Genomic DNA, 24,859 nt, shown 5'->3' on the forward strand with positions numbered 1-24,859 from the left:
CCCAGGGGGTTAATCATGCAACCAGGACTGAGAACCATCGGACCCAGGAAAAGATGGGCAAGGATGTTGGTCTATCCTTTTGCCAGAGAGTGAAATAGCAGACAATCCCGGTGGTTGTAGGGAAGTCAGCCTTTGGGTTTTCCAATGGTGAGAGCCCAATGGCAGCCTTCCTGCCCTTTCCTCATGGCGAGGGACTTGGGGCTTGAGGTGGGAGGGCAGCTGGGATCTGTGGGCCATAGCTCTCAGCTCAGGCTGGGAAGGTGACTGTCATAGAAAGAATGCCCTCCCTCTAAGCTGAAATACTCAGGGTAGGAGATGTGGCCCAAGAGGATGAGGAAGTCCTCGAGAATGAGTTTTTTGACTTTGCAGTTGGAAGTGATCCTGGTGAAAAGGAAAGGAGGACATACATAAAAGAATCTGTGGGGGCTGCCCTGCGGGGGGTGGGGCGCGGGGGAGCTCAGACCATAAAGCACAGGAACAAGGAGGGGATGTGCAAATGACCTAGAAGGAGAGCAGCTGGCTCAGCTCGCTGAGCTTTGCAGCAAAAAAGCCACAGACAACAAAAAGGGCTGCTTTAATTAAGTCCAGAATGAGAGGTTCCAGGAAGAAGATCTGGGCTCACTGCTCGGAGCCAAGTACATAATGTTGATGGATGAGGAAAGAAAGTGAAAACTCCACAACTTTTATTTCTGTTTACCCTGTCAAAGGGAACGATCGCTGCACTGAAACAAATAGGATGACCTTTGGTTGGAAGGACCTGGAATCTAAGACACAAAGTTTAACTGGGGAGGAAAAATGCAAAAAAAAAGCTAGGAAAATTATAAAATTTAAAAAAGTAATTAAAATCAGAATAAAAAAATAAAATAAAGTGAGAATACATAGATTAGTAGAACCGGGCAGAAAGTATGACATCCAAACACATTTTGAAATTCACTCTATGCCATAGAGTCTATGGTAAAGTGACATGCAGTGGAGAAAAGACGAATAGTGTTGGCTAACCATTTTGAAAGACAAAAAGCTGGACTTCTTTGTCATTCCTTACATCAAAATAAATTTAAGGTGCATTTTAAAACACCAGGAAAAAAACAAGTAAGTTTATATGTGATCTTGGAGTGGAAAAGAGTTTTCTGAATCTGTATATCTACATATAGATGTGTACACCTACACACACACATAAATGGCATTGATATATATTTGTTTATGAACAACAACAACAAAAAACCCCAAGTGCTTGGAAGGATACACACCAAACTTGACAGTAGTTATTTGTGGGGTGTGAAAGTGAAGGGCAAAAAGTGAGATAGTTGCTCTCTCTTTCTACACACCTGTGTGTGTGTGTGTGTGTCTCTCTGTGTGTGTGTCTCTGTGTGTGTGTGTGTGTGTGTGTCTCTGTGTGTGTGTGTGTATGTGTGTGTGTGTCTCTGTGTGTGTGTGTCTCTGTGTGTGTGTCTCTGTGTGTGTGTGTGTCTCTGTGTGTGTGTGTGTATGTATACATATATATAATACACTAACACTATTTTAATAACTAAGATTATAAATATATAATCTATTTTATGTATATTTAGACATTGGTTATCTATTTGTTGATTTTTTTTTTTACAGAGAAGGTACATATAGCCCGGCTGGCATGGCTTAGTGGTTGAGCAGCGACCTATGAACCAGGAGGTCATAGTTTGATTCCTGGTCAGGGCACATGCCCGGGTTGTGGTCTCGGTCCTCAGTGAGGGGCATGCAGGAAGCAGCTGATCAATGATTCTCTCTCATCATTGATGTTTCTCTCTCTCTCTCTCTCTCTCTCTCTCTCTCTCTCTCTCTCTCTCTCTCTTTCCCTCTCTCTCTCTCTCCCCCTCTCCTTTCTTCTCTGAAACCAATTTTTTAAAAAAGGTATGTATAATAAAAATAAATTTTAAGAAATCAATATTGGTTAAGAATTTGAAGAACAAACTTGCTTTAAAATAATTTCAGATTTTTTTTGGCCCAGACAAATCTCTCCCCAGGGTCCTGAAAGAATGTGAGAACTGGCTAAGTCATAGTCCAGGAAAGGGAAGACTTATTAAGCAGGCATTGTGCTGTTTAGTACAATAATAATTAGCGGAGGCTTGGAAAGGAAGCAACAATCACTAGAAGGAAGCAGAGCCAACTCTGAGTTCTGTCACTTGGACAACCTCTGTGACCTTGGACAAGTTACCTAATCTCCCGGAGCCTCAGCCTCTGCATTACAACACCACGGGGTTGTGTGAGCATCGAGTGAAATGAGGCTAAAAATGCTTTCGAAGTGTAAAGGGCCATGCACAAATAAAGCCTTGCTATTCTTTCACAGGGATAGTACATTGATTCATCAGAGGATTGTGGCAGACCCAGTATATCTGGATGCAAACAAAATATTTGCCACATTTCATTGCATATTTTAAGAAAGGTTGGAAAATGTGAGTCAGATGCTGGGACAATTGAGTGGGCTAGGAACTTGCTGAATGGTCATGCTGAACAAATGGGTTGATGGGAAATTTCTACTGGCCTAATACAGGATTCACTACACTCTGTATTTTACAAGGCTTTAATTTTTTTTATCAAATTTGCAAGTGACATAAAGTTTAAGACAGAAAACTTGTGAGAGACAGAAACAGAATCTAAAATATCCCAGCAGGCCAAAACAAAGATAATTTTTCAAGATAAAATATAAGTAGGATAATTGTCTCTAAATTATATAACAAATTTGCAAACATTTAAATATTATAATTCCTAGAGTTAGCAGGAGTTTAGAAAACCAGGTAATTTCATATTGTCTTGAGAAGAGTATAAATAGGCACACCACCAAAGAAAAATAGGCAATGTATAACACGGGCCTTAAAAATAAGCATATTCTTTGACACAAAAAAACACTTCTGGAAATGTATAAATTGTGCAAAATAACCTAACCAGAGATGTCTGTACACGTATTATTAATGGCTGGGAATAACTATCAATAGCATATACATCTAATAGTACAGATTTTATAAGTAAATGATGGTACTTACATCGCATGAAATACTATTTTGCAATGATTCTCAGTGGGGGGTGATTTTGCCACCCCTCCCTCCCAAGGGACAATTGGCAAAGTCTGGAGACATTTTTGGTTAACATAACCTGCAGCGGGAGGGAGGTACTCCTGGTATCTTAGGGGGTAGAGTCCAGAGGTACTGCTAAAAACCCTGCAATATACAGGAAGGCCCCCCACCCCTGCAACAAAGAATTATCTGCCCTCAAGTGTCAATATAGTGTTGAGAAGCTCTGCTATATAGTCTTTAAAAATTATGTTGAGGCAGAATAGTTAACGATATAGGGAAACGTTAAAATATTTTGTAAAATATTTTAAAGTGTGATTAAATACTGAGCAATTTCTTTTGTGTGTGATAAAAATGGACTGCATTCAATAGTAATTGATGATAGCAGTGTTACGAGTGATTTTTCTTCTGCATTCCTTTCTGCATTTTTCAAAGTGTCTTATAACATGTATTACCTTGAACTTTCCAGTGAAGGAAAATATTCAATGAAGATTAATTATCAAGGGTTGGTCTTTTCCATGAGCGGTGTGAAAAAGTTTTGATGGTTTTTGTTGGTAATGAGTCTGCAGCCTTGGGCTAGATTAACCAAGATGCATCTTATAAAATGTGGAATGAGGGACCCGGGGTCCTCTCCAGCCTGTGCTGGCCGGATCTCACCTGGACTCTTGTGTTCAAGACTGGGCACCACGTTTTATCAGCGTGTGGGAGTTGTATGTTGACACTGCACCTATTTATGCAGAGACCAATGTGTTTTCTATTGATTTAACAGAAGTGGTGATCTCAGTCTGATCCAATAAACGGAAAGTTCTCTTTGGGTAACTCTAGGATGACTCCCCAGGTAATGTCCAGTCTTTCAGAGCTCCCCTCCTCCCTTCCACACGAGGGGTGGACAATGGTTCACTTGGGACAGTGAGGGAGAGAGGACCGACCCACACCAGCTCCTGCAGGTCCTCGCTCCCCCTGCTGGTCAATGCTGCACCTGGAGTGGTGGCAGCTGAGGGGCAGTCTGTCACTGTCCCCTGCTGAAGCCGGGGCTCAGCCACCTTCCTTCCTTCTCTAGTCCTGGTTGGGCACTACCTCATTCCCGCTGTTGGACCTCTGAGGTCGGCCGGTGATCTCACACGTCTGGTAAGCTCATCAGCCAGACTCTCAGCCAACTTTGGCACCGCTCTGTGGGGACACAGGAAAGGTCCTGGCCAAGCAGGAAGCAGCTCTGCCTAGAGTTGAACTCAGCCCTCCCTGCTAAACTGGGTCACCAAGTTATTTACTTAGGACATGCTCTTTTCCATGTGCAATATTTTTTTGGGGGAGGCACTGCTAAGGAAGTGGGTGTTAGGGGGAAAAAGAAAGGCTGAACAGATGTGGAGGTTGGGGGAGCGGAGAATGGGAAGTTGGGACATTGCACAAGAGCTCTCAAAACTTTCCATTTCACTTAACAGAGCCCCAAGCAGTGGCACCTCACCAACACCCCCAGGAACTCCGTGGCTCCAATCCTCCCTCTCCATGAACCTATCAGTGGGAAGGATGGAGACTATGAGGGAGGGGCCAGTGCAGGAAACAGGGCTGCACATTCCTGCAGGCAACTCCTCAACAGGCCACAGAACTGCGCTGGCTGCTCAATACCAGGACCACTGCTGACGGCCAAAGTCACGGCAGCGGGTGCGAGACAGTTCTACTCCCCACGGAGAAGCACCGAGTGGACACATGAGGTGCTCGGGCTCTGGTGCATCGCTGGGCACAGGGCTGGTGTTAGCCACTCAGGACTGGGGGCGCAGGGGTGGAGGGATGGTTAGGGAGATGTCCCAGAAGCAGGAGGCAGTGAGGCACTGGAATAGAGGCCTGGGGTGGCACTGTCCGTGGAGAACGTGGTGTGAAAGTGGGATGTGACTGTGGTTGGGGGCGAGCCGGTTAGCAGACCCAACATCTGCACACTGAGAATTCACCACCATGTCCCCCACACCACCCCTTCCAGCCGGGGTGCAGAGCAAGCAGCCTCCAATGCCCTCCTCCACTCCATTGAGGGGTTGGAAAAAGGAAGAGAAGACAGAAATAGCTGGAGAAAGAGAAATATGTAAACAGTTCCAGGAAAACACACCAAGATTGAAACCACAATGACCCAGAAAAAGCTAATGCTTGCTCATCGTTGGCTTCAGCACCCCATTTTCCCTGCTCATGCTAAGGTATTTCCTCTCAATACTCGTTATTATCCAACAGGACATTTTGTGGTCCGACTTCCTTATTCTGCTCTTCAATGACTGAAGGGGGCCAGCGCTCACGCCACCCACTCACCCTGGGTTGTGGCTCTCACCTCCTGGAGGACATGGAATGGGGGAACATGAGCATCCATTCCTTTGTTAGCACAGGCTCCGAGGAAATAACCCACAGCACCAACCAACTGGTTTAATTTTATTTCAAAATTGTACAAAATGGCCATACGTGGCTCTAAAAAACTTTGTCTTCAGACACATGGAAATTCAGAAAGAACAATAAAACAGGTATCATTCACAGTGCAATGGAAAGGCTTTCTCTGAGGCAGAAGTTACAACTCTTCTTTCTTCTTCCCTAGTCTCTCGTGGTCTCCCTCCCGGAGGGATCGAATAAAATTGGTAAATCCCAATTCCTGTGGGGAAGGGGAGCAAAGGAGAAAAAAAGGAATTTTAACCTGTGATGCAGAGGTCATTCTCCCCCTCACTGCCCTTCTCTGACACCACCCCCCCTTCCCTGTGTACTCACTCCTCTGGGCAGAGAAACTGGCTGAACTAGCAGGGGCAGCTGGTGATGCAGGGCGGGTCTGCTTGCCTACGGAGAAGCCCTGAGAAGCGGGCAAGGAAACTCTCCACCCCCAGGGAGCCCCCCGGGCTCTGGAGACAGGATTTCTATGACAAACTCCGAGACCCTCTTCCAGCCAGGCCCCGACCCTTGCCTCTCAGCTCTGATGGGCCAGCTGAGCCTTGAGGCCTCCCATTGCTGCCCCTCAGTGGCTGTTTCCCTGTCCATCAGCAGAAAGAGCTCTGGGCAGATTTCTCTCCCCAACTCACCGTCCGATCGCTGTCATATTTTTCTACAAACTTCCCGTAGTGGTAGTAGTGGAAAGTGGGGTAGCCCTTGATGGCCTCCTGTTGACACAGGTCCTGGTTCTTCTCTTTGATGCAGTCAACAGCAGCACAGCAGATCTACAGGGGAGAGAGGGAGGGTCAGCCCAGGGGTCCCCAGTCCTGGAGCTGAGGCCTGGGCCCTCCGCACACTGTGGCCCTTCCCCAACAGCAGGGAGGCGCTGCACCAGAGCATCCCCAGCCTGGAGCTCCCCGGAGCCTGGCGGTGCCTGTTTCCTAGTTCCCAGGCAGCTGGGTAAAGTTTGAGGGCCCGGCTTGGAGTGCCCTCAGACCACCTTTTAAAATCAAGGGTACCGCAGCCCATCTGTATCCACAGGTTTTGCATCCGTGGAGTCAACCAACTACAAATCAAAAATGGTTGAACAGCCCTAACCGGTTTGGCTCAGTGGATAGAGTGTCGGCCTGTGGACTGAAGGGTCCCAGGTTCCATTCTGGTCAAGGGCATGTACCTAGGTTGCGGGCACATCCCCAGTAGGGAGTATCCAGGAGGCAGCTGATCGATGTTTCTCTCTCATCAATGTTTCTAACTCTCTATCCCTCTCCCTTCCTCTCTGTAAAAAATCAATAAAATATATTTTAAAAAATATTTGAACTAAGAAAAATCCCTGTTTCTAAAGCGCAACTTGAATTTGCCACACGCTAAGCACTACGCTGAACCCACTGGAATGAAGTGATGTGTAGGCACACCCTGCTGTAGCCTTTATGAAAACACAGGTCATATGCAAATACTACGACATTTTATGTAGGGAAATGAGCATCCTCAGATTTTGGTATAAAGGCTACAGCAGGGTGTGGTTCTGGAACCAATCCCCCAAGGATACCGAGGGACGGCTGTATAATGACCACAAAGGAAATTTGGACTTGAAAGCAGGTGCAAGCATCACAGGTTTACATGATACTTTCTGGGAGGCACAGTGGGATTCATTCATTTACCAACTAATATTCCTGAACATCTGCTTGGGAGGCAGTGTAGTTCCAAGGTTAAGAACAAGAGCTTTGAAGTCCAGTTTCTCAAGTGCAAACCTTGGCTTGGCTGTATATTAAGACTTGGGGAAAATTACCGTCTCAATTCCCATCAGCTCAGGGCCCTGGCACATGGTTAGTGGTCAGTGAATGCCAGCTGTTATTATATCCACTCCTACCGGCCCCATTCACAAGCTCTGTCCCCGCTAGAAGCTCAGTGTCTGTTCAGATAAAGGGAGTCAGATAGAGACAATCCCAAAGCTAGTTAGGGATGATGGAGATGGTCCTGGGCGCCAAGAGAGCACCGGGGAGTGGAGCGGAGGCACTGTGCATGGTTGCCATCCGAGCCAGGCCTGAAGGAGGAGGCAATGAAGGCTGGTTCCAGCCAGGAGGGCAGAGTCCAGAAACTAGAAAAGAGTTCAGCAGGACCAAAGCAAGCAGAGTTTTGGGTCAGAAGAGGTCCCCAAATTCCACAAGCTGGGTAGTGTTTCCTTATTATTTACTGTTCTTTCAAAACAAGAGACTCTAAGGCAGACACACAGAACTTTCCCCCTGGTCAGGGTCACAAAGCAGGGCAGGAGGGGAGAGGGCCCAGTGACGGCAACACGAGAGACAAAAGCATCACAGGGCAGGGGAGGACCGATTCTGAGGACAGGCGGCCTTGATCGAAGTCCCGCCACGTGTTCTAGAGGCCAGGTCCAGGCTGACCTTGACCAAGTTCAGTCACTGAGTGACGGCTGCTCTCACTGCCGAGAGACACATAATAAGTGAGATCATTTTAGAGCCCCAGTGCCTGCTCTGGAGGAATTAAAAGAGGGCGATTCGATGAGACAATAGCCAGAAGGGCTGCTTTTGCCAGATGGCCAAGGAGGCCTTCGCGAGGAGAGAGCATCTGACCTGAGCCCTGAGTGATGAGTGGGCAACCAGCTGCGTGGTGAGCACCCAGATGGAGGCCAGCCCACACCAGGACCTGAGAAAAGAATGGCCATGGGGTCTCTGAGAACCAAGCCCATTAAGGAATCCAGACTGAACTATAACCACAGCTTGAAGTGTTGAAGAACCACCACTCACATGGTTCTTTGGCTGCTGGTCATTTACATTGGAACAGAGGCTCCCTTTCCAGGTGGGAGAGCCCAGCAGGCCCCCGACAGTCACATGTACTGAGTGAAGAGGGAGGTATGGCCTGCCCTCTGGTCACAGTGTGCCACACCTGTCCTCCCTCACCTGCGCTCACCCTGCTCTGCTACCTCTGTGGCTACACAACGTTCTCTATAGTACAACTTAATGGAGCAGAGTTTGCAAACTCGCTGCACACAATCCCTATCTGGCTCTCATCCCTGTTCTATTTGGCCCACAGAGAATTTAAAAAAAAAAAAATCTGAATTAGCTGCCAACCTAGAAAAAGAGCCAAAAGATTTTTATATCAAAGTTTGGCTCGCCAACTTCTCCTTAAAAGCCAGATTTGATGGCACTTGCCCTGCGTTCTCACAGGCAACGCCTGGCGGGAGCTGAGGGGTGGCTGTCTCCTTCAGGTGGGTCCAACTTGCCATCCCTGGCCTCCACAGGGAGCCCGCAGGCTGGCCCTGCAGCCACCGGACCTGCAGGCTGGCCCCGGCCGGCTCCCGAACCCAGCTCGCCCTCTCGAGCGCTTTCTGAATTATTTAGGAACGTGAAGCAGATGCTCCTCTGGCTGTCTCGGGGTTCTGTTTCTCAGGGCAGGCAGGGAAGGGCCCGGCCCAGGGGAGACCCCACACCAGGGCCGGGCAGCTGTCTGCGTCCAGCCCTCAGCCAGGGACCAGTGCTCCTCGCTATGCTGTGAAAGTGTTTGATGAGCGTTGCTCTGGGCTGCTGCTCTCCCTGCATCCACTGTAAATTATGAATTTAATTTGTATACATGCCCTGGAGCTGTGGGAAATGTAGTGCATGATTTTATAAATCTGCTAAATTAAAAATGTGTTCTTATTCGAAATCACGTAAACGCACTGCCAGCCGCACACGCAGAGGGCGACATCCAGCTGCAAAGGCTCATCCACACTGTTTCCAGGGGAGACAAGGGCGGCCCCCTCGGAAGGAAGTGGCGTGGACTCTCGAAGGAAGGCAGCAAGCAAGCCTTTCTCAGCTCTCCCAACTTCACCTGCCCAACGCCTGCCCCTCCACGCCCACTCAGGATGTGCACCGAACTCACCGGCGGCACCGAACACACACCTCTAACTTCCAGGTTTGTTCCCTGGTAGTTGGCTGACAGTGCCCGCCCGTGTCCCCCTGGCCCAGCCCTTGCCACTGTCACCTGCGAGTCCTGGCTGCAGAGAGCAAGAAGTAAGGCCTGCGATGGGCAGGGCTGAAGGACATATCCCCCTGGCATGGTCTCTCCAGGGACAGCCTAGTTACCCACGAGGTAATCTGTTCATTAATGGCCCTGCTCTGGTTCCTGCCCTGTCTGCTCTCCCTTCCTCTACTCCCCCCTCAGCAGCTTCCTGAGACCACCTCCCAAATACACCCCTGCAGTCAAGTCCCAGGCCCCCACTGGCTTCTGAGAGAACTCTGACAATTCCTGTTTATTGGATTCTGACTCTGCTTCTATCCGGCTGGGTAACTCTGGGCTAATCATTTAAACTCTCTAAGAGTTGATCTTTGAATGGGAAAGTCATAATACCTAGTTGATTAAGCTACTGTGAGGATTACATGACATGCTCTTTTAAAGTATTAATGGGAGGCCCAGCTGGCATGGCTCAGTGGTTGAGTGTCAACCTATGAACCAGGAGGTCACGGTTCAATTCCTGGTTGGGGCACATGCCCGGGTTATGGGCTCGATCCCCAGGAGGGGGCATGCAGGAGGCAGCCGATCAATGATTCTCTGTCATCATTAATGTTTCTTTCTCTCTCCCTCTCCCTCTTTGAAATCAATAAAAATACATTTAAAAAAATAAATAAAGCATTAATGGGAGAGGTACTCCCAAGAAATGTCAGATATGTTATGGTTCCTTCATTCAATCAACACTTACAGAGGTCTCAGGAGTAAAGACTGCAGGGAATTCAAGGACAAATGGGGTCCCTGTCCTCAGAGAGCTTTTCCTTCTGATGGGCAGACAGCTTTGTAAACATGGGATGGGGGGAACTATATACAACAGGATTACAGCAGAGGAAGTTACGGCCGATCACAGAGGAAGGGACCCTCCCGGGATGACCTTCATTCCTGGCCAAGAGCTGCACTGCGACCCCGGCTCCGCCACCAGGCTGGGCACACCTTGATGTACAGTGAGACGAGCCCCGCCTTGCAGCCCAGTGGTCCCCTGACCTCTGCCTGTGTCCACCAACCTTGCACCTCGGATCCCTGTCCTCCATGGCCCCTGACATAATGCCACCCATTCCAACACTAACAGTGTGCAGCCCTTTCTCCACTCAGCCTGCCCACTGCTAAAGTCCCCCAGTAAGCTCCTGGGAGGGGGTGGAGGCTCCCCAGCTAAAATATGAGCGGCCTCACATGGCTTTATTGACTCAGTAAAATAAATCTCTGCAGGAGCTAATATTGACTTTGGCTATGAAAATGGAAGTGAGCGACCAACTGCATATTGATTGGGGGAAGAAACAGGGACCAGCTTCTGGGTGGAAAAAAATACAATTCCGGCTAAGAGGTGGATGTCAGAAGACCCAGTTCTGGCTGCAATAACCCACTGGGCATTCCACGGCTCCTCTCCGGGCCTTGGTCCCTCATGAGTAGAAGGAGAGAGCTGGCCAGACCTGTGGTCACCAAATGCCAGCCTGTGGCCAGCACAAGAGCCAGCTGTTGTGAATCACAAGTCCTGGAACCAATCCCAAGAGTCTGATTTGATAGCTCTACGATGGTGCCCAGCAATGGGGCACCAGTAACATTTGTCCCCCAAGCCAGAGAGACAGAATGCTTCCCTGAGGTTACTGAGAGCCACTTCCAGGAGCCCCAGGCCTGGAGCGGCCCGGCACAGAGAGGTTAAGTGTGCCTCTGAAACGAGGGGATCTCTGGCTTGGAACAAAGGAAGTTGGAAGGAGAGACAGAGGGAATGACCCCAGAAAAAGGCCAGCAACATCACTGGCCCGCGTTAAGACAACTAAGCAAAGGGGGTATCCGTGTCTCAGAGAAGGAGGGGTCACCATGAAAATGGGGCTCCTGTGCACCAGTAGAGGGGAAAGGGAAAGAGGAGGGCTGGTCCTTGGCTGCCGGCTGTGGGCACAGCCAGCCTGGCCTTGTCACAGACCTGGAGCCATGGAGACCCAAGCAGCCACCCGGGGAAAGGGCAGTGGGGGAGACCTCACACCCCCACCACTCCCCTGTGTCCAGAGCACAGATTGTTCTCCGGGGAGCAAAGGCTTCCCCACACTACCCAAAGCCCAGAGTGAGGGCGCCCTGCAGGGACGGGCCCTCCAGAGCAGGAGCAGCCACCCTGACGAAGGCACAGGCCCCAGTGCAGAAGCGGGATAGGTGGTGCGGGCGACGGGAGCTGGGAAGCCCTTCCTGCCACGTCCCTCTCAATGCCGGCCGAGCGGCAAGAGGAGGAGAAAATGGTTCTGTCCTATACCCGCTATGGGAGGGGTGAGGTGTACCTTCAAAGGCACAGCCAGGACTTGTGGGTGACGACGGGACTCCCTGAGTCTGGGGCAGGGTCCTGGGGTGTGAGTCCCCAGTGTGTCCCCACTCTCCACACATGTGCCTGGGCTCCAGCCTGGCTTCCTCTCACTTGCTGTCCCTCTAAGCTCTCCCCATCCTGTTACTGCCCCTCCCGCAGGGCCGACTCAAGGTGATCCAGGCAGACATCTGTGTCCAACCAAACCCCACTTAGTCTGAGGCTTCTACAAGGAAGATGAGGCCCCACGGCAGAGATGCATGACCTTGGGTTTGGGTGTGTGTGGGTGCGTTTCTGGGGCCTGCCAGGGGACAGGTTCCTACGACGTTGTCCCAGGCTGGTAACGGTCTTCGTGTTCATCTAGACCAGCACTCCAACTTTACAGAGGAGGGAACTCACAGCCTGGAGAGTTGATGGACTTCTCCCAGGTCACACAGGTTAGCAGCAGCTAAGCCGCACCATCCTGAGTCCCGGGGTCTTCTCCTGGCCACACACCACCCTCCCCAGGCGGCAGGTGGTAGCTTGCCCTGCCCTGGCTGCTGGAGCTGCCGGGGGGAGGTGCCTGGGGGACCCCGCTCCCTGAACACTAATCCAATCTGCAGGTCTAGCTTGTTAATTTTATGCTTCATCAGTCAGCCGCTGCAGGAGCCTTTCAGTGACGAGGCTCCGTAGACAGAGCCTGCTCTCCTCCGCCCTGGCTGCCTATAGTCGACTTTTGTTGAATTTTTTAATTTGTATTTTTGATTATATAAGTAATACACGACTACAGATCCTACTATAAAAAGGTTCAAGCTCTAAAAAAAGAAACAGATAACCCCTCTTCTACCCCCTCCTCCAAGGAAGGGCTGCAACGGCCCAGTGTATCCCTTTTGGTTGATTTTGTAGCATAAATTCAGCGGCTCTAGCCTGCATTATGAAAAGAGAATGTCCTGGTTCCCAGGAGCCCCAGGTCTCGGCAGATCGTATCTGGGAAGGGGACTGAACGGAAAGGAGGAAGGTGTGGGAATTGGGGACAGGGCAAAGTTGGAGGCAGGACAACGGATGAAGAGGAGTATCCATACCTTCCGGTCATCTTTGAAGACGTCCGCGGTGGAGGTGAAGTATGGAATGACCTTCTTACAGTGTGGGCACCCTGTTGAGAGGGAGAGAGAGTGTTGCACACGGGGGGGTGGGGGGAGTGGGGAGGCTGCAGAGCCGGAGCCCTTCCCAGGACCCCCAGAGAGGCCTTTCCGGGAGTGTCTCTCACTTAACAGACTGTGGGGGCTCCTCTGACTCCCACCACCTGCACACCCCACTGTCAGAGCGCAGGCATCAACCCTGCCCCTCAAACCACCATCCTGTGTGTCTGCTGTGGGCCTGAGGGCTTTGTCGGCGTCCCAGTGCAAGCGGCAGGCCCACGCCTGCCCAGGGCCTCCCATCCCACAGTCGCCTTAGAAGGTGATGTGTGCTCAGGGTTCTCTGAGCCTGTTACAAAGCCCCCTTCTCTTGCAAACCTCTCCATTTCATGACTGAGAAAGTAGGACTGGGAAAGGAGGGGATGGGGGTGGGGGAGGCACGCTGCCTGAGGCCCTGCAACTTATGCTTTGGGGCTCACTCCCACATTCTCAGTAACCACTGCCCTCATCCCAGACCGAGCTGCCAAGCCAGCTCCTGGTCCTCATGCCGCCCTTCTCCCCTTCGCTCTACAATCCACCTGAACCTGGGATCCAGGAACGGGAAAGCCAAGGTCAGGCTGAGAGGACAAGCTGCAGGGGGCCCCTGCCGCTTCTAGGCGCCTAGGTTCCTGACCCCAGGAAGAGGCCCATCAGCGTAGACAAGGACCGGTGACTCCAGCGGCCCTGTATGGGACCGGGGCGTGCATGCGGCCCCTCAGGCGCTGACAACAGCATCTCAGGCACAGACTGGCACCTGTGTAGGGCCACTTCGTCCTCCTATCCCAGTGAATCCAGGGCAGCATCGGCTGAGGAGAGTCCGGGAAGCTGCAGGCACTCTTGCCCAGACTCCCTTTCTTGGCTCTTCCCTCAGCACCAGCAGATCAAAACCCAAGCCCACCTCCTCTCTCCACCATTGTCCAGACACTGAACACATGCCAAGAGAGCGAACTGCTTTCAGCGGAAGATTTCCCTGACGGTGGTAATTAATTCTCATCCAAACCCAGGTGGGAGAGGCGAAATGCCCTGGCTCCAGCCAACTTCCTGACAGACAGCCAGGCCGGCCCTCCAGCCCTCCCTAGGCCTGGGGGGAGCCAAGGTGGGGAACAGAATGGCTCTGCTCATCTGCTTTCCCTCTTTTAAAAATAAGATAATAATGACTGGCATTTCAAAGGGTTTTGTGAAACCAAATTAAGCCTAAGCTACCCTTTAGTCTGCAGTCAGCCCTCCAAGGGCTCCCGAGATGGGCAGGACCACCCCTGTGGCCTGGCTGGTGGACTGGCCAGCTGGCCCCAGCACAGTGTGGTCCGTGATGGGGAGGGGCCTTAAAGGGATTTTCCATCCTCTGGCCCAGGAGTAGAGAGGAAAGCTAGGCTGGTTATGGGTTACATCAGAACTAAATGAGACGAAATGCCTAGTACAGCCTAACTCATGGCAGATACTAATAGATGTTTTTTAAATGGCCTCAATGGCAAATACAGGAATGCTTCACTAATGTGACTCAACAGAGGTAAGAATAGCTCAAATTCATGAAGATTTCAGATTATGAAGACATGACAGTATAGAGTTTTAAAAACATTTACAGAGCTTAATGTAGGTGCTGGTGGACAAGGCTTATCAAAGCTCACCCTAGGCCACCCAGAGGGCCCTCAGGAGCGGCCTGGATGCCCGCTGATAGCATCAGGCTGGCCAGGAATAAGCTACCCTCTTCCCCCGAATCTGGTAGCACTAATTGTTCCTTTCTAACTTCTCTGCTTATGGAAAGTACAAAGGTAACTGTAGGCCTAGTGCAAACTCCCATTACCATCAATTTAAAGTCTCTAGGCCTCAGATTAATGGCCTCCTGTTGCATCTAATCTTTTCATTATCCAAGAGAAAGAGCACAGCGATTGCATGCCAGGAAGGGAGGCGGTTTTAGAAAGGGCATACAGATGCTGCCAGGGTGTCAGGTGGGCCAGAGAGGCACGATTTTTTTGATCTGGATTCTTTTAAAAAAGGCACCACCGCTGTACAGCAGGAAACCAGAGAAGTCTCCCAGAGAGAGGAGAGAGAAACAAAGACTGAGGACAGAACAGAATTCCAATTCTGGAGACTCAGCCACACTGGCCTAGGAAGGGCAGTCACCGTGGCCAGACCATTCAGAGCTAATGGGGCTTGGAACAGGGGAGAACAGTGAAACAGCAGGAGGAGGATCTGTGTGGAAGTTGGGGAGTGGGGGTAGTGAGGGGGGTGTGCAGGGAGGAGATGGGGGAGGGACATGGAGGTCAGCTTTTGCTTTTTATTTTATATCTACCTCTATCAGGTGTTTGACCTTTCTGTTGGATTTAGTCTTTGTATATAAATGAGTAAATACTATAGACTATATCTATTATAAATAAGCATAAATTATTATTTATTGTTATTATTATTGTTTATCCGCACCTGAGGATATTTTTCCATTGATTTTTTTTTTAAATATATTTTATTGATTTTATTACAGAGAGGAAGAGAGAGGGATAGAGAGTTTAGAGAGTTAGAAACATCGATGATAGAGAAACATCGATCAGCTGCCTCTTGCGCACCCCCTACTGGGGATGTGCCCGCAACCACGGTACATGCCCTTGACCGGAATCGAACCTGGGACCCTTCAGTCCGCAGGCCAACGCTCTATCCACTGAGCCAAACCAGTCTTGGCTTTCCATTGATTTTTAAAGAGAGTGGAAGGGAGGAGGAGACACAGAGAGAAACACTGATGTGAGAGAGACACTGTCGATTGATTGCCTCCCACACGCCCCAACCTGCAACCGAGGTACATGCCTTTGACTGGAATCGAACCCAGGACCCTTGAGTACAAGGGATGATGCTCTATCCACTGTGCCAAACTGGCTATTTTTATTATTAAAACCTAGAGGCCCGATGCATGAAATTCACGCAAGGGGCTCGGCCCCCACCCGCTGCAGCGGCCGCCTTGGCCCTCGCAGCCCTGGCTTCCTCTGGAAGGGCGTCCGGTCTAATTAGCATATTACGCTTTTATTATTATAGATTGTTAAAGGCTTGTTTGTCTTTGGATAGTTCCCCTCCCCCCAATATTGTTTAACCCCCTGACTAACATGTCGTCAGATCTGGAGCAGAGTCCAGAGATTACAGGCACCAAGCCCTTTGCCATAAGTTGAGTCGCTCACTGACTCACCCTATGTGTACAGTTATCTCTCGCCAGGGCAGACTGTGAGGCCCCTGAGGCCAGGCAGGGACCACGCCTCCTTCCCTTGTGTTCTGGGTCCAGGACTTCACTCAGCACACAGCTGGTATTTGAGGGAGGTCCTTAGCACCCCAACAGGGTAGGAGTCCCTGCCCCAGAGTCACAGGGTGAGGGGAGTTTCCAGGGGAAAGCATTTAGTCTGGTCTTTCTAAAGTCCACGCAGCAGCTGGTCAAGGACTCCAACCTCTACAGCCAGGATGTCACTTGCTGCTGAGAAAGCCCCTGTTCTCTGAATTGAATCCGTGACAGGAAAGGAGCATCAGGCTGCAGAACAGCTGTCACGAACAAGTCACCCATTGAATCTCCCGGGACTCAGTCCTGCACTCCCACTCTGCCTGGAAGGAAGACGCTAACCTCTTAATCCCCAGTCCTCCAGGCTCACTCTAAGGACAGGCGGGGACAGAGAGAAGCTCTGTAAGGAACCCAGAGCACAGTCCCCCAAGTGAGATGGGTGAGCCGCCTGAGGGCGGGGTCTGAGGCTGGGTCAGGAGGCAGCCCCTTCCAGACAGTGAGGGCTGAGGAGGGACACTGCGGATGAGTGACACTTGACAAGTGGGGACAGGAGGGGAGCAAACAGGAGGGCTGGCTGCCACCCAGCAGGGTTATGACCAGCTCGAGCTGCCTGGCCTCTGCAGAGCCCGGCTTTATTATCCCCCCCAATGAAGCTGGGCATAACCTGGCAGAGAGAAGGGCGACAGGAAGTGGGACATTCAAGAGCCTGGTCTTTTACGGATCAATTAACTTCCAAACGGGAATACACAAAACCCGAGGTGACCAGCACCCACGTTAGCAGGTGTGTCACTTCCTCAGCTCAGCTTAAGCTTTGATTGAAAAGGAATCGAAGGATCTCATGAGCTGGAGCAAATGTGTCAGCTTCACCACAGCTCCAAAGCCACATGGGAAGGTAACTCCAAATCCCCAGGTTTGAAGGTGAAGTCAGTGTCCGGAGGGAGGGGGGAGCCGAGGGGCGGGAGGAAGTGGCCGGTGGGAGGCAGCCAGCCTGGAAGGTCCCGGGAACATGAGGAGACTGCGTAATGACATGGCACATCCTGCCACAGACAGCAGCGGAGGGCTTTAGGACTGATGTGAGGGAGGCTCCCCAGGAGGGAGAGGGCCTGACAGCTGACCTGGATTTGAAGGGGCCCTGGATTTGAAGGGCAGCCTGGAACGGAACTGGGAGCCTTGCTTACCTACCGCAGAGGTGAGCCCAGAGTCAACCTGCGGGTGCCCTGGTCCCAGGGGCGTCTTTATGGTTCCGTCTGGCCCACCCCTCTCTCACCCCCCAGTGAGCACCCCAGCTACTTACAAGGGGCATAGAACATGACCAAGGTGTGTTTCTTCTTCTTCAGGGTCTCCCGGAAGTTGTCCCCTGTCAGATGCAGCACGCTGGTCTGCTGCTCTTCCCAGGTGGGTTCTGGGGGTGGGGGGGCCTCGGGGCTGCAGGGAGCCGGGGTGGAGGGGACACAGTCATCAGGAGAGGCTCATGAACAGGCAAGTGCTTCTCTCTCCCCCCCCACCCCCACAACACGCAGGGGAGCATGAGAGAAACCCCTTTGCATCTTTCCTAAAGTTTAATTAAAAACCTCTGTTTAAACATGAAAAAATCTGTACCATCAGCAAAGATTCCTGATTCCCTCGGAAAAGCCTAAGAAGAAGCCACTCTGTAGAGGTGTGGAACAGCTGAGCCCCTTTCAGGGCGGGGCCGCCTCTCAGGTATGGGCCCTCACTCCTGGCCGTGGGGATAGCAGCTCCTCCACACGAGAGCCCTTGTTTCTTCTGGGACCCTGAAGGCCGCCCACTACTTCCTGCTCCTGAACCTCTGTTCTGGTGGAGAGAGCATGGGCCAAAGAGTGCAGTGGGTCTGGGTTCAAATCCAGATTACTTACCAACGGTGTGACCTTAGGTAACTTACTAACCTCCTCTGAGCTTCCATTTTCTTTTCTGTTAAATGAGTACAATGATACCTACTTCCTGGGATCCTCAGAGAGAGCGGAGAGTGCATGAAAGGACCTAGCCAGCTGTGAGAGCCCATGTGCTCTGATAAGTGACAGGCGCGTAGTGGGTGTTTATCATTTCTCATCCTCTTTCTGTCCACTGGTCCCCTCCCCCGGCCTCACAAAAGGAGAGATAGAGCTCCAGGGTCTTTTAAAGCCTTTGTTGCCCTTGCCCCCTTCTCTATAGCCACGCTCCTCTCTCCCTTCGCTGAGAAGTGTCTCTGGGGGGTGGGTGGTCTGACACAGCCCCCTGCATTCTCTCCTTTGCCCCTGCACCCCAACACCCTATGGCCACTCTCACCTTCCAGAAGCGCTCTCTCCTTTTCTGGTTCTCTCTCTCACCCCCTGCAATTCCCCAAAGTTCCCATTTTGCATAAGCTGGTGTTTCTCAAAACACTGAGGCTGAAGGTCCCACTCACACTTCCTGAGTCAAAGATTCAAGGACGGCAGCCCCAGGATCTGCACTTTAGATCAGCACCTCAACACCAGGTGATGCTGACATACATCCAAGCCTGAGGTTCGAGGTCCTAACCAAGTAACTCCAGTTAGATGCTGCTGTTTTGCAGTTCTCTCTCTAAAGTCCTGGTTCCCAACTGGGCATCATTACACCAGGTACCAGGGACCTTGCAGAGGCTGGGATATGTCTTCTTTATCTCGCCCTCAGCAGAAATGAGGAAATAGTCTCAAATATTTAAGGTGTGTGTGTATGCTTGTGTGTGTGTGTGTGTGTGTGTGTGTCACACGTGTGTTGGGGGAGGGGTGTAGATAGGAGAAAGGCTCCTCAGTTGTGTCCTAACAATTCCTGCCTCTCAAGCAAGGCCCGAGGCTTCCTCCATTTCCCAGGGCACCTGTGACAGCTCAGTTAGTCCCTCACAGGACAGGGAAATGCTAAGAACTGCATGTTCCAAAGTCCTGCGGCAAGTTGGAGGGCCCTTGGGCCTGTAACCGCAAGGCTACTCAGGTTCTCTGGACTTGCAGACTGTTGTGGGGTGAACTGTGTCCCCCGAAATTCACATGGTGAAGTCCTAACCTCTAGTGCCTCGGGAGGTGACTGTATTTGGAGGTGCGTCTATAGAGGTAATTAGGTTAAAATGAGGTCACTGGGTGGGCCCTAATCCAATCTTACTGGTGTCCTTTTAAGACAGAAGAGGACACAGACACCGACCATGTGAGGACACAGGGAGAAGACGGCCAAGGAGAGAGGCCCCAGAAGAAACTAACCCTGGAGACATCTGGTCTTGAGCTTCTGGTCTCCATAATTGTGAGAAAATAAACTACTTGCTCTCTGAAATCTTATTCTCAGCCCCAGGATGCCCCGGGCTGCACTGTGGACACCGAGGAGGCCCTGTGAGCCACCAGCGAACCTGGGTGCAAGTGAGTCCAGCTCTCGATACAAAGAGCCGTGTGTTTCCTTCATCCATTCACGGGGGATGGAACAAAGTGCAGACGATGGCACCTGGGGCCAAGACCTTGGGAAGGGGCGCGGGGGACTCTAAAAAGAGAAACACAAGGCTTACTGGAGCTGACGAAACTGCACCCAGAAAGGCTACCAGCGGCCTCCTGGGTGAGGACCCGTGGTGAGCACACCAGACGTGGCTTTAGGATTGGGGAAGTCAAACTGGTCTTGGCTCCGTGGCCCTGAGCCAAGGGCAGTAGCTGCTAAGGTTTAATTCTCCTCCTCAAGGCCGTCTCCGGTGGCCGACAGCCAGGAGTCGAGATGTACTAGCAAGACCATCAAACTTACTTTCGAATCCACTCAATAAAACTCTTCTTCGTTCTGAGCACGGGCACTGCATACTTCTCTCCGTTCTTAAAGTACTTCAATGTGGGGAACTCGGCGATGTGGAATCTTTCTGCCAGGGCCTTGTTGACAGTGGCATCGACAGCTGCAAGGACACCAGAGCTCTGGGATGGGGGAGAGGCCAACCATGCACGACAGCCTCAGACACGGTGCTGGCAGAACAGAGGAGCCCAGACAACAGCCCCCAGCTTTCTGCCCCCGGGCCTGCCGGGACCTCACTGTGGGTGGCTGGCCCCTGGGACCATGTATCCCAGGGAATGACCCAACACTGGCACGTTCATCATTTCTCATTAGGGGCTGAGATGAGGCTTTTCAATCTGCCCACCAAGCAGGCTGGGTAGACAGACGGTGGCTGTTCCCAATAGCCAGCGTCCCAGAGAAAAGAGGGGGAATCTTGGGGCTTTTCCTCAAGGCCATGACCTGACAGAGGCTACCTGGACGGGCTTGGGAATGTGACCCCAGCCTCTCTGCACCCCTCCATCCCTGGTAGGGCCCCACCCATCTGACTCGGAAACGTGGAAGTACTACAGATCTCCAGGGGCCGGGAGAGCTGCTGCAGAGCTGGCAGGGAAAAGCCATTGCAATGATTCATGTCACTGATTCTTCCGACAAGAATGTGGTGGGGAGGTTAGGGGAAGGATGCTTACGTCTGCTTCTCCGTGGAGGACTTCCGCTGCACTCTCAAACTCTGGCTTCATTTTCTTACAGTGTCCGCACCCTGAGGGGAACAATCGAGAGAAACCATTCCCATGGCAGGGAGGCTCTGGTGATGTCCCCTGCCGCCACCTCTGCAGGACAGCTCGGCCCTGCTCCCAGGGCGCCCGGGAGAAAAGAATGAGGACAAAGAAATCGTGCCAAATCCACTGGGGAAGAGTCAGCCCCAACGAACCACCTATTTCTCTTCTATTCACAAAATACTTCTCATTCACATATTTCTATGGCATTGAATTCTGTACTGCCTTATTGTCTTCTGATATTTTAGGAGCAGCCAGGGCATCTTTTTAAAACATAAATCAGATAAAAATCCCCCTGGTTAAACCTTTCCCATGGCAGGCACATTAAAATCCAAACTCCTTACCCCGGCCACAAGCCCACACCATCTGGCCCCTCCAATCTCAACCCCCTCCTGTCCTCTGCTCGGCGGCCGTGGCCCCCTTTCTGTCCTCTCTCCAAGCTCACTTCACCTCAGGGCTCTTAACGCTGGTGCCTGGAACACGATCTTCCCCCAGGTCTTTGCATGCCTCACTCCTTTATTGCAATCACGCTTTAGTACGAATTTCACGTCTACAGAGAAATTCCCTGGACACATAACCCAAAAAGGCCTCACTCCATCATGATCTCTTCCAATGTCCTATTTATTTTCTCAATTGGACTCAAAGCAGCTGGAGTAACTGCCTTACTTGTTCCCTGTCCATCCCCCCAACCGGACAGGCCTATCTGTCTGTCCAGCTCACCACCACAGCCCTGCTATGAAGGACGGTGTTCCACACACTTTGTGAATGAATTAACCTCATGGCTATACTGTTCAGGTTTACACCTGTGGTAACAGGATTTAACTGGACTAAATTCTTTTGGGGCAAGTCCTGCCTTGCGCCCAAATAGTTGCTGGTTTTTTACTAACCTCCTCAATTTAGTATAACTGGCCACCAAGGCAGTTTACTGTGCAGGTACTTCTGCTCCCCAGCACCATTTATACATTCCCCTGCTCTTACCATGTCTAAAAAACATCTCCGGAAATCTCCAACACCCAGGGATATTGTTCTAAAGTGTCCCATACATACTCTAGCATTGACATGATATCATATGATTTTTGCTTCTAGTATTAATTCTCTCTGCTCCCTGAACAAAATACTGAGGCTAAGCAATAAACTTCTGTAGACAGTTTATGATGAGGAGACTGGCCAGGCCCCGAGGAGGAGAAAGGGCTGGCTGGCACCTGCCTGTTCTGGGGAGCCAAGCTGTGGGTCATGGGCGGTGCTGGCCTGGACCCCAGCTCCAGCTTCCTGGGCCTGGCCTTCAGGACATCCTGGCGGCAGGAGAGCGCGAGGAGGAGGGTTACACTCCGGCCCGCTGCGCTTTAGTGTCCTGATTGTGATTTGATAGGCCATTAAGTTTTATCACCAAACTCCTTGTTGGGTTTTTATCATCTGTGTAAGTGCACTTACGCTGATTTTCATGACCTGGCACAGAGGCTACGCATCAACTCCTCAATCACACTCTTCTCTGACTGTGGGAACGTTGGCCTCCCATCAACCCCAAGCCTTCAGATGCCTCTGGCCTCCATTCTCTTCAATTACACTTATGATTTTATTATCATGGAGACTTTCCTGGATTAATTTGGGAAGCTCCCAGGGACCTGAGATTCTAGAGGAGCCTGGATGTTCCTATTCCCATTCCTGCTACCTATGTGAGCAGAAACACTGATGTCTTAACACCGTGAACGTTGTCCCCTCCCCCACTCCGCCCCCTGCAGCCAGACACCTGAGAGCTTTTTCGAGGCTTCCAGCTGTATACACACCAAAGCTGACTTTTGCACACTCACAGACACTCTGGGGCAAACCCCACACTGATGGATGCTTCCATCCGTCACACAGCCCTCTTCTTATGCAAAGAAAGACTTAGGTTTTTTCCCTCCTTTATGTTAGTGTAAAATATAGATAACAAGCGCTTAAATGTTTTCTTCCAGGCCTCTATCCTAAGGAAATACTCTGACATGTGGACAAATATTTATGATGAAAATGCTCTGTGCAGTATGATTTATAACGGGGAAATACGGTAAACAACTCCAACCTTCAACCTAATGACGCTGGTTAAGTAATTTATGGTGCCATTATACAATGGAATAGTATGTGACCTCAAAAGCATGTACAAAAAAGCATTTTTAAATAGCATTAAGAAAATACATATAAGATAATGTTAAGAAAAAAGAAAAAAAGATATGCACAGGAAAAGGGACTTAAAGAAGTAAAATGAAATCCCTTCTTTCCACCTGGCCCAACAAGCAAATGAAAAATCCAGATGAATTAAAGAACAAATATAAAAGCAAAAATATTATGACAAAATACAGTGTGCTATTTTTGTACCTTAGGGGTAGATTTCCCAACCAACCCAGGAATCCCAGAGGTCGGGTGGGAAGGCAGGCTTATGGAAGGCTCCGTGTGGAGACTGTGGCCTCTTGGGCTGCCAGGGTTTGTAATCTTGGCTTCCCTTTCTTGGCTATGTGGCCTTTGGCGAGTTCCTCAACCTTTCGGTGCCTCCCCTTCCTAACCTGTAAAATGGGATAATCCTGATACTGTCACAGGTTTTGTTATGGAGGTGAAATGAGTTAATATGTGGAAAGTGCTTAGAACAATGCCTGATTCATATGGTAAGCGCTCAAAAAAAATTCTCGCTGTTATTTAACTACTAAAAACATAGAGCTTTTGTACAATGAAAGGCACACCCGAAAGAACGTTAAAGCAAGCAACAGACTAACAGAGAACACCTGGAACATGGATGATAAATAAAGATTAATATCCATAACCACAGAGTTCTAGGTCAAGAAGAAAAACAAACAAACTGGTCCAGTAGAAAAATGGGCAAAGGGTATGAACAGGTGGCTCACAGGAGAAATAAGGAAAGCTGATAATCACAAGAAAAGATGCCCGACTTCCCTGGAGTCCAGGGAGCTGCGGGCAAGTGGCCCTTTGGCCCAGGCTGGCAGGGCTAGAAAAAACTGACAGCACCCAGGCTGGCAAACATACAGGCTCTGTCACACACGGTCAGGCGTGTGACACCTTTCTGGAGGGCGAGGTGGCAGGATCTATCAGAGCTCAAGCACACGTACCCCATGGCCCAGCAACGTTACAAATTTCAAGAATCAGTCATAAATATTTAGTCATATCCCCAAATACATATGTTTACACTTGTTCATTGCAATGTTTGAACAGTGCAAGGCTGGAGACAACCGCCTACCATCAGGGGAATAGTTTGCAATTTACGGCATCTCTAAATTATAAAACGATATTCAGTGGTTAAACGGATTGAGATAGACTTATATGCCAACACCTACGGTTACATGAAAACATCTTCGAGACCTACTGGTGAGTACAAAAAAAGCAAATCACAGAAAAGTGGACAGGGAATGATCCTATTTACATAAAAAACAAGACCCGCTTTTTAGGTAGAAGCACAGAGCAACTGTTCACAGCACTCAGCCCCGGGAAGGAAGACGGGGTGGGGAGCACCATGCTCTTACATGTCCCCTGAACCTTGCACTACCAATAATGCAAATGTCATTAATATTATGCTGCAATTAAAAAAATAAACGTGATTGCAAGAAGAATTTTATGGCAAAATAGTTATACAAAGCTCTACACGTGCCAGAAAAGTCAATTTAACTGTATGTAAATCTAATAAATAAAAGTTAAAGACAAGGGGAAAATAAAAGAAGCCAGCAAGAATGATGCCAAAAAGAGAAATGCAGTTTCCTCTGAATCATGGGATTATAGGTTGCTTTTTTACCTTAATCATTTATATTTCTCTGTGCCTTCTAGATTTTCTACAAAGATCACATATTACTTTGAGAATAAGATTGAAATAAAGAAACAAAGTCTGGATTCGGACAGGGACCTGCCGTCCAATGGACTGCCAGCTACTGCAGGGCAGGCCGGGCGGGCACAGCACACACCTGCTGGTGGTGGGTTATGGCAACGAGAACATCTCACGGGGCCTGTTGCCAAGGAAAGGGGGAGGACCAGGGCAGAGCTGCTGGCTGGCCCCCAGGGTCCTAGGGAAGGGGCGGGGGGGTGGGACTCTGGTTCCCCAGCAGCTTCTTTCTTGGGTTCCCTGCCTGCCCCTCAGCACCCACAAGGGAGACAAGCCGCTCCCTAGCGACACCCTCCCTGGGAACTCTCACTTTGTCCCTTTTACCATCCCTACACATGGGACGCTCATTCAGGCAGTGTTATTACAGCATCGAACC

The 24,859-nt window shown here is 50.4% G+C and overlaps 1 protein-coding gene across 1 annotated transcript in view; it reads right to left on the reverse strand.

Annotated features, from left to right (window-relative positions):
• Window positions 1-5,434: 5,434 nt before the first annotated feature.
• Window positions 5,435-24,859, reverse strand: part of PDIA5 (protein disulfide isomerase family A member 5) — an 87,468-nt gene continuing 68,043 nt past the window's right edge. Inside the window, exons 12-17 of the mRNA XM_008155520.3 lie at window positions 20,544-20,614; window positions 19,840-20,000; window positions 17,408-17,538; window positions 12,774-12,844; window positions 6,080-6,214; window positions 5,435-5,661 (exon numbers count right to left, since the gene is read on the reverse strand). Of these exons, the coding sequence (XP_008153742.2) occupies window positions 5,581-5,661; window positions 6,080-6,214; window positions 12,774-12,844; window positions 17,408-17,538; window positions 19,840-20,000; window positions 20,544-20,614 (650 nt within the window). The 3' untranslated portion in view covers window positions 5,435-5,580. The remainder of the gene's footprint in view (window positions 5,662-6,079; window positions 6,215-12,773; window positions 12,845-17,407; window positions 17,539-19,839; window positions 20,001-20,543; window positions 20,615-24,859) is intronic.

Source organism: Eptesicus fuscus, chromosome 3 (genome assembly GCF_027574615.1).
Source record: "Eptesicus fuscus isolate TK198812 chromosome 3, DD_ASM_mEF_20220401, whole genome shotgun sequence".
NCBI classification, from domain to species: domain Eukaryota; kingdom Metazoa; phylum Chordata; class Mammalia; order Chiroptera; family Vespertilionidae; genus Eptesicus; species Eptesicus fuscus.